This window comes from Sinocyclocheilus grahami, unplaced genomic scaffold, assembly GCF_001515645.1.
Source record: "Sinocyclocheilus grahami isolate Dianchi unplaced genomic scaffold, SAMN03320097.WGS_v1.1 scaffold327.1, whole genome shotgun sequence".
Taxonomy (NCBI): Eukaryota; Metazoa; Chordata; class Actinopteri; order Cypriniformes; family Cyprinidae; genus Sinocyclocheilus; species Sinocyclocheilus grahami.
This window is the reverse complement of record NW_015505506.1, coordinates 1292574-1302242: the sequence shown is the minus strand read 5'-3', so window position 1 is coordinate 1302242 and position 9669 is coordinate 1292574. Positions and strand designations below refer to the sequence as shown.

The 9669-nt window shown below is 48.0% G+C and overlaps 1 protein-coding gene across 1 annotated transcript in view; it reads right to left on the bottom strand.

Moving 5' to 3' along the window:
* The window catches only part of LOC107602451 (AP2-associated protein kinase 1-like), a 54937-nt gene that overhangs the window by 5627 nt on the left and 39641 nt on the right, over positions 1-9669 (bottom strand). Inside the window, exons 15-16 of the mRNA XM_016294944.1 lie at positions 2075-2143; positions 240-395 (exon numbers count right to left, since the gene is read on the bottom strand). Of these exons, the coding sequence (XP_016150430.1) occupies positions 240-395; positions 2075-2143 (225 nt within the window). The remainder of the gene's footprint in view (positions 1-239; positions 396-2074; positions 2144-9669) is intronic.

Here is a 9669-nt window from a genome sequence, read left to right as displayed (position 1 = left end):
ATTTGTCGAGGCCTATTATGAGCACAAAGCACAAATTTTCACCATTTGACTCAGCATGTAGGCTAATTTTGTTTATTTGTTCGGCAGAAATCTAAAACCTTTTACTGATTAAAACTGGTTTCTATTTCACAGGCTAATTGGTTTCTATTTCTGCTTGACATAACAAAAATCTAACTCACAATCAATGTCTTGTTACTTATACCACATGCAACTGAGGTGATTGTGCATCTGTTTCTTACCCTGGTGGTACTGTCCACTGCTCAAAGCAGTAGTAGTAAACTGGTCCAAAGATGGTGCAGGGAGAGATGAGGGGGATGAGGCCAGTATTAGACCACCAGTGGAGGGGTGGGAGAGAAGCGGCCCATCCAAAAGAGAATCCTGTCCAACCAAAGAGTCTGGAGGACACAGGGCAAGCGTGAATAATAGAGAATGACAGAGAATACAAAGAGGAGTTACCAGAGAAATAGAATACTGAGAATAGGGCGAGAGAGAGAGAGAGAGAGCCGAACAAAAAGACATCCACAAAGTACAGACAGGACTGATAAGATTAGGGAATTCAAAGAAAATATGAAGAGAGAAAGGATGAGTAGAAGGTGGCAGTGAGAATTAAGAGAGAAGTTCTGTAGCAGAAGTGGATGAGGCCCACAATATTCAAAATAGTTTTTGGGGGTCACAACAAGGTCAGTGAAAATACCTAATTATGCATGAAACTTTAACAAATAACCACTAATTACAGACAACCGGACCCACAATAAGAGACACACTTGAAATAACCTATGAAGTTATGTGAAACACACTGGGATGTAGTTAGCCGTTTGATCACCAGGTGGCCCTACTGACAATATAAACAGACAATGACACAGTCCGACCTGGAGTGTATGCACCAATTTCAGGAAAGGTGACACAGCACTTTGAGGTTTTTAAAGAAATGTTCTGTAGGTCATCACGCTAGTATGACCAACAATGTGCCATTTGTTTAGTCTTTTTGCTGCCAACATAATCAAGAACTTATCATTCAACCAAAGCCATCCACATGTTCTCATCAACAAGTGATGACAAGTTATATCACTGCTAGGTGAGGTCATGTGGTTATTCTGCAGAACGTATCGGCTTGTTTTCATCAGTGGACAGACTTACTGCTAGGCTTGCCGCGATAGACGGTGTTGATGGTGATACCGGTGTTAAGCCGCAACACCGGTTACGTCACTTGCCCACCGACCCCCACCGTCGTTTTGATTTTTTTAGTAATAAAAATACTTTAGTTCAGTAAAAGAACAGACACTACAATTAAAAACTGAACGCGGCTGCTCAATGCAGCGTGCCGAACGACTTTCCACGAAGGAAAGAGAGGAAAAGAGGGAAAATTCAAACGAACTAAAAACTAACAATTGCTTTACTCCGAATTGCCGCTATTTGAAAGTGAAAGTAAAATGGGCACACCGCCTTTACAAGCTATTTAAAAGCGAAGGAAAGCGAGGAAAAGAGGGAACGCCCCGCCCCCGCTGTGATACCGGTATTACCAGTGTTGTCACACGTCGATTAACCGGTGGGAAAATTTCCTCTCCGTCACAACCCTACTTACTGCTGTTATTGATTCTCTTTTTTAAAAATGCCACCGTGAATTAAAAGACTCTAATGGACCAAAGAGCCTGCTTTATTTCCTGGTACATAGAAAATGTAGTAAATCTAATATCTGATAGCTGAAATAGAGCAGGAAATGTGTGCCAAAGCAATCTCAATAAAACGATAAAGCTAAGCCTTATCCAGTAATCACAAACCTGTGATCTATCAAGTACCATGCGACAAGAATATCCATGTGCTGCTTCAGCGGTCTGCACTAAAGTGTTATATTTAGAGTAAAGGGTTTGTTTAAAACCATAGCCATTTACAGGAAACTTGTAGGTGGCAACAGCCATGCTACCTACTTATTGTGCTGCTACAGAGGTTCATAGCTGGCAGTAATTATGCCATCCAGAACACCTTGCAGATTTTCCCAGCCTAATGTCAGCAGATTCAATGCTTCAGTGAGCAGCTGTATGATAAAGAATAGGAGCATATTTACAGAACTGCTGACCTGGTATTGCAGCTGACCCAGGATCAGTCTGTAGAGGATCCAGACCAGGGATCAGAGAATCCATCCCAGCTGCAGAAAAAAAGAAAACAGTCAAATATGATGCTTTGTGTAACAAAGGTAAAGGTGAGATAGATGGCCATGGTGACATCAATTCACTCCATGCATGAAGCAGCACTCTCTAAACCAGATCTTTTAAAGATATACTGATGTCTGATGAAGACAAAGTTTACAACAACTAAACAGGCAAGAGAGATGAGACCGCAGTGGAGATATAAGTACAGGACAGACAGGAAGGAGTAGCCATAAAAAGGCACATCCAGGAGTTCCAGGTATTGCTCTGAGTTGAACTGAGAAAACAATCAATATTAAAAGACCAACGGAGGCCATTGAAGGCCAGGCTATGTATCGGTTGTGGGTTTATTAAGCAAAAAAACAACAACAAACAGATAATTGTCTGATTACCATGACTACAGTCTGCAGGGCTGAAGGGGTCATTCAAGGGAAGGTCAGGGAGGATCAGGGAGGAAGAGGGCTCTGGAAACTTCAAACCCTCGATCAACTTCTCTACTCCATGAGAGAAGAGGAGACAATGAAGAGAAGACGTAAAGAGAAGAGAGAGGAAGGAGCGAGGAGAGAAGAGACAGTTAGGTGAGAAGAAACCGTCAGGGGGAAAGGAAACAGTGAGGAAAGGATAAGGGAGAGGAGAAAACGAGGAGAAGAGAATAGAAAATGAGACGGAAAAGAAACAGTGAGGAAAGGATAGGAGAGGAGAGGAGATGAGGAAACAGTGAGGAAAGGATAAGGGAGAAGAGATAGAGAGGAGAGGAGAGGAGGAAACAGTGAGGAAAGGATAAGGGAGAAGAGATAGTGAGGAGAGGAGAGGAGAGGAGGAAACAGTGAGGAAAGGATAAGGGAGAAGAGATGGTGAGGAGATGAGAGGAGAGGAGAGGAGGAAACAGTGAGGAAAGGATAAGGGAGAAGAGATGGGGAGGAGAGGAGAGGAGGAAACAGTGCGGAAAGGATAAGGGAGAAGAGATAGAGAGGAGAGGAGAGGAGGAAACAGTGAGGAAAGGATAAGGGAGAAGAGATGGGGAGGAGAGGAGAGGAGGAAACAGTGCGGAAAGGATAAGGGAGAAGAGATAGAGAGGAGAGGAGAGGAGGAAACAGTGAGGAAAGGATAAGGGAGAAGAGATGGGGAGGAGAGGAGAGGAGGAAACAGTGCGGAAAGGATAAGGGAGAAGAGATAGAGAGGAGAGGAGAGGAGGAAACAGTGAGGAAAGGATAAGGGAGAAGAGATGGGGAGGAGAGGAGAGGAGGAAACAGTGCGGAAAGGATAAGGGAGAAGAGATAGAGAGGAGAGGAGAGGAGGAAACAGTGAGGAAAGGATAAGGGAGAAGAGATGGGGAGGAGAGGAGAGGAGGAAACAGTGCGGAAAGGATAAGGGAGAAGAGATAGAGAGGAGAGGAGAGGAGGAAACAGTGAGGAAAGGATAAGGGAGAAGAGATGGGGAGGAGAGGAGAGGAGGAAACAGTGCGGAAAGGATAAGGGAGAAGAGATAGAGAGGAGAGGAGAGGAGGAAACAGTGAGGAAAGGATAAGGGAGAAGAGATGGGGAGGAGAGGAGAGGAGGAAACAGTGCGGAAAGGATAAGGGAGAAGAGATAGAGAGGAGAGGAGAGGAGGAAACAGTGAGGAAAGGATAAGGGAGAAGAGATGGGGAGGAGAGGAGAGGAGGAAACAGTGCGGAAAGGATAAGGGAGAAGAGATAGAGAGGAGAGGAGAGGAGGAAACAGTGAGGAAAGGATAAGGGAGAAGAGATGGGGAGGAGAGGAGAGGAGGAAACAGTGCGGAAAGGATAAGGGAGAAGAGATAGAGAGGAGAGGAGAGGAGGAAACAGTGAGGAAAGGATAAGGGAGAAGAGATGGGGAGGAGAGGAGAGGAGGAAACAGTGCGGAAAGGATAAGGGAGAAGAGATAGAGAGGAGAGGAGAGGAGGAAACAGTGAGGAAAGGATAAGGGAGAAGAGATGGGGAGGAGAGGAGAGGAGGAAACAGTGCGGAAAGGATAAGGGAGAAGAGATAGAGAGGAGAGGAGAGGAGGAAACAGTGAGGAAAGGATAAGGGAGAAGAGATGGGGAGGAGAGGAGAGGAGGAAACAGTGCGGAAAGGATAAGGGAGAAGAGATAGAGAGGAGAGGAGAGGAGGAAACAGTGAGGAAAGGATAAGGGAGAAGAGATGGGGAGGAGAGGAGAGGAGGAAACAGTGCGGAAAGGATAAGGGAGAAGAGATAGAGAGGAGAGGAGAGGAGGAAACAGTGAGGAAAGGATAAGGGAGAAGAGATGGGGAGGAGAGGAGAGGAGGAAACAGTGCGGAAAGGATAAGGGAGAAGAGATAGAGAGGAGAGGAGAGGAGGAAACAGTGAGGAAAGGATAAGGGAGAAGAGATGGGGAGGAGAGGAGAGGAGGAAACAGTGCGGAAAGGATAAGGGAGAAGAGATAGAGAGGAGAGGAGAGGAGGAAACAGTGAGGAAAGGATAAGGGAGAAGAGATGGGGAGGAGAGGAGAGGAGGAAACAGTGCGGAAAGGATAAGGGAGAAGAGATAGAGAGGAGAGGAGAGGAGGAAACAGTGAGGAAAGGATAAGGGAGAAGAGATGGGGAGGAGAGGAGAGGAGGAAACAGTGCGGAAAGGATAAGGGAGAAGAGATAGAGAGGAGAGGAGAGGAGGAAACAGTGAGGAAAGGATAAGGGAGAAGAGATGGGGAGGAGAGGAGAGGAGGAAACAGTGCGGAAAGGATAAGGGAGAAGAGATAGAGAGGAGAGGAGAGGAGGAAACAGTGAGGAAAGGATAAGGGAGAAGAGATGGGGAGGAGAGGAGAGGAGGAAACAGTGCGGAAAGGATAAGGGAGAAGAGATAGAGAGGAGAGGAGAGGAGGAAACAGTGAGGAAAGGATAAGGGAGAAGAGATGGGGAGGAGAGGAGAGGAGGAAACAGTGCGGAAAGGATAAGGGAGAAGAGATAGAGAGGAGAGGAGAGGAGGAAACAGTGAGGAAAGGATAAGGGAGAAGAGATGGGGAGGAGAGGAGAGGAGGAAACAGTGCGGAAAGGATAAGGGAGAAGAGATAGAGAGGAGAGGAGAGGAGGAAACAGTGAGGAAAGGATAAGGGAGAAGAGATGGGGAGGAGAGGAGAGGAGGAAACAGTGCGGAAAGGATAAGGGAGAAGAGATAGAGAGGAGAGGAGAGGAGGAAACAGTGAGGAAAGGATAAGGGAGAAGAGATGGGGAGGAGAGGAGAGGAGGAAACAGTGCGGAAAGGATAAGGGAGAAGAGATAGAGAGGAGAGGAGAGGAGGAAACAGTGAGGAAAGGATAAGGGAGAAGAGATGGGGAGGAGAGGAGAGGAGGAAACAGTGCGGAAAGGATAAGGGAGAAGAGATAGAGAGGAGAGGAGAGGAGGAAACAGTGAGGAAAGGATAAGGGAGAAGAGATGGGGAGGAGAGGAGAGGAGGAAACAGTGCGGAAAGGATAAGGGAGAAGAGATAGAGAGGAGAGGAGAGGAGGAAACAGTGAGGAAAGGATAAGGGAGAAGAGATGGGGAGGAGAGGAGAGGAGGAAACAGTGCGGAAAGGATAAGGGAGAAGAGATAGAGAGGAGAGGAGAGGAGGAAACAGTGAGGAAAGGATAAGGGAGAAGAGATGGGGAGGAGAGGAGAGGAGGAAACAGTGCGGAAAGGATAAGGGAGAAGAGATAGAGAGGAGAGGAGAGGAGGAAACAGTGAGGAAAGGATAAGGGAGAAGAGATGGGGAGGAGAGGAGAGGAGGAAACAGTGCGGAAAGGATAAGGGAGAAGAGATAGAGAGGAGAGGAGAGGAGGAAACAGTGAGGAAAGGATAAGGGAGAAGAGATGGGGAGGAGAGGAGAGGAGGAAACAGTGCGGAAAGGATAAGGGAGAAGAGATAGAGAGGAGAGGAGAGGAGGAAACAGTGAGGAAAGGATAAGGGAGAAGAGATGGGGAGGAGAGGAGAGGAGGAAACAGTGCGGAAAGGATAAGGGAGAAGAGATAGAGAGGAGAGGAGAGGAGGAAACAGTGAGGAAAGGATAAGGGAGAAGAGATGGGGAGGAGAGGAGAGGAGGAAACAGTGCGGAAAGGATAAGGGAGAAGAGATAGAGAGGAGAGGAGAGGAGGAAACAGTGAGGAAAGGATAAGGGAGAAGAGATGGGGAGGAGAGGAGAGGAGGAAACAGTGCGGAAAGGATAAGGGAGAAGAGATAGAGAGGAGAGGAGAGGAGGAAACAGTGAGGAAAGGATAAGGGAGAAGAGATGGGGAGGAGAGGAGAGGAGGAAACAGTGCGGAAAGGATAAGGGAGAAGAGATAGAGAGGAGAGGAGAGGAGGAAACAGTGAGGAAAGGATAAGGGAGAAGAGATGGGGAGGAGAGGAGAGGAGGAAACAGTGCGGAAAGGATAAGGGAGAAGAGATAGAGAGGAGAGGAGAGGAGGAAACAGTGAGGAAAGGATAAGGGAGAAGAGATGGGGAGGAGAGGAGAGGAGGAAACAGTGCGGAAAGGATAAGGGAGAAGAGATAGAGAGGAGAGGAGAGGAGGAAACAGTGAGGAAAGGATAAGGGAGAAGAGATGGGGAGGAGAGGAGAGGAGGAAACAGTGCGGAAAGGATAAGGGAGAAGAGATAGAGAGGAGAGGAGAGGAGGAAACAGTGAGGAAAGGATAAGGGAGAAGAGATGGGGAGGAGAGGAGAGGAGGAAACAGTGCGGAAAGGATAAGGGAGAAGAGATAGAGAGGAGAGGAGAGGAGGAAACAGTGAGGAAAGGATAAGGGAGAAGAGATGGGGAGGAGAGGAGAGGAGGAAACAGTGCGGAAAGGATAAGGGAGAAGAGATAGAGAGGAGAGGAGAGGAGGAAACAGTGAGGAAAGGATAAGGGAGAAGAGATGGGGAGGAGAGGAGAGGAGGAAACAGTGCGGAAAGGATAAGGGAGAAGAGATAGAGAGGAGAGGAGAGGAGGAAACAGTGAGGAAAGGATAAGGGAGAAGAGATGGGGAGGAGAGGAGAGGAGGAAACAGTGCGGAAAGGATAAGGGAGAAGAGATAGAGAGGAGAGGAGAGGAGGAAACAGTGAGGAAAGGATAAGGGAGAAGAGATGGGGAGGAGAGGAGAGGAGGAAACAGTGCGGAAAGGATAAGGGAGAAGAGATAGAGAGGAGAGGAGAGGAGGAAACAGTGAGGAAAGGATAAGGGAGAAGAGATGGGGAGGAGAGGAGAGGAGGAAACAGTGCGGAAAGGATAAGGGAGAAGAGATAGAGAGGAGAGGAGAGGAGGAAACAGTGAGGAAAGGATAAGGGAGAAGAGATGGGGAGGAGAGGAGAGGAGGAAACAGTGCGGAAAGGATAAGGGAGAAGAGATAGAGAGGAGAGGAGAGGAGGAAACAGTGAGGAAAGGATAAGGGAGAAGAGATGGGGAGGAGAGGAGAGGAGGAAACAGTGCGGAAAGGATAAGGGAGAAGAGATAGAGAGGAGAGGAGAGGAGGAAACAGTGAGGAAAGGATAAGGGAGAGGAGAAAACGAGGAGAAGAGAATAGAAAATGAGACGGAAAAGAAACAGTGAGGAAAGGATAGGAGAGGAGAGGAGATGAGGAAACAGTGAGGAAAGGATAAGGGAGAAGAGATAGAGAGGAGAGGAGAGGAGGAAACAGTGAGGAAAGGATAAGGGAGAAGAGATAGAGAGGAGAGGAGAGGAGGAAACAGTGCGGAAAGGATAAGGGAGAAGAGATAGAGAGGAGAGGAGAGGAGGAAACAGTGCGGAAAGGATAAGGGAGAAGAGATAGAGAGGAGAGGAGAGGAGGAAACAGTGCGGAAAGGATAAGGGAGAAGAGATAGAGAGGAGAGGAGAGGAGGAAACAGTGCGGAAAGGATAAGGGAGAAGAGATAGAGAGGAGAGGAGAGGAGGAAACAGTGCGGAAAGGATAAGGGAGAAGAGATAGAGAGGAGAGGAGAGGAGGAAACAGTGCGGAAAGGATAAGGGAGAAGAGATAGAGAGGAGAGGAGAGGAGGAAACAGTGCGGAAAGGATAAGGGAGAAGAGATAGAGAGGAGAGGAGAGGAGGAAACAGTGCGGAAAGGATAAGGGAGAAGAGATAGAGAGGAGAGGAGAGGAGGAAACAGTGCGGAAAGGATAAGGGAGAAGAGATAGAGAGGAGAGGAGAGGAGGAAACAGTGCGGAAAGGATAAGGGAGAAGAGATAGAGAGGAGAGGAGAGGAGGAAACAGTGCGGAAAGGATAAGGGAGAAGAGATAGAGAGGAGAGGAGAGGAGGAAACAGTGCGGAAAGGATAAGGGAGAAGAGATAGAGAGGAGAGGAGAGGAGGAAACAGTGCGGAAAGGATAAGGGAGAAGAGATAGAGAGGAGAGGAGAGGAGGAAACAGTGCGGAAAGGATAAGGGAGAAGAGATAGAGAGGAGAGGAGAGGAGGAAACAGTGCGGAAAGGATAAGGGAGAAGAGATAGAGAGGAGAGGAGAGGAGGAAACAGTGCGGAAAGGATAAGGGAGAAGAGATAGAGAGGAGAGGAGAGGAGGAAACAGTGCGGAAAGGATAAGGGAGAAGAGATAGAGAGGAGAGGAGAGGAGGAAACAGTGCGGAAAGGATAAGGGAGAAGAGATAGAGAGGAGAGGAGAGGAGGAAACAGTGCGGAAAGGATAAGGGAGAAGAGATAGAGAGGAGAGGAGAGGAGGAAACAGTGCGGAAAGGATAAGGGAGAAGAGATAGAGAGGAGAGGAGAGGAGGAAACAGTGCGGAAAGGATAAGGGAGAAGAGATAGAGAGGAGAGGAGAGGAGGAAACAGTGCGGAAAGGATAAGGGAGAAGAGATAGAGAGGAGAGGAGAGGAGGAAACAGTGCGGAAAGGATAAGGGAGAAGAGATAGAGAGGAGAGGAGAGGAGGAAACAGTGCGGAAAGGATAAGGGAGAAGAGATAGAGAGGAGAGGAGAGGAGGAAACAGTGCGGAAAGGATAAGGGAGAAGAGATAGAGAGGAGAGGAGAGGAGGAAACAGTGCGGAAAGGATAAGGGAGAAGAGATAGAGAGGAGAGGAGAGGAGGAAACAGTGCGGAAAGGATAAGGGAGAAGAGATAGAGAGGAGAGGAGAGGAGGAAACAGTGCGGAAAGGATAAGGGAGAAGAGATAGAGAGGAGAGGAGAGGAGGAAACAGTGCGGAAAGGATAAGGGAGAAGAGATAGAGAGGAGAGGAGAGGAGGAAACAGTGCGGAAAGGATAAGGGAGAAGAGATAGAGAGGAGAGGAGAGGAGGAAACAGTGCGGAAAGGATAAGGGAGAAGAGATAGAGAGGAGAGGAGAGGAGGAAACAGTGCGGAAAGGATAAGGGAGAAGAGATAGAGAGGAGAGGAGAGGAGGAAACAGTGCGGAAAGGATAAGGGAGAAGAGATAGAGAGGAGAGGAGAGGAGAGGAGGAAACATTGAGGAAACGATAAGGGAGAAGAGATAGTGAGGAGAGGAGGAAATAGTGAGGAAAGGATAAGGGAGAAGAGATGGAGAGGAGAGGAGAGGAGGAAACAGTGAGGAAAGGATAAGGGAGAAAAGATAGT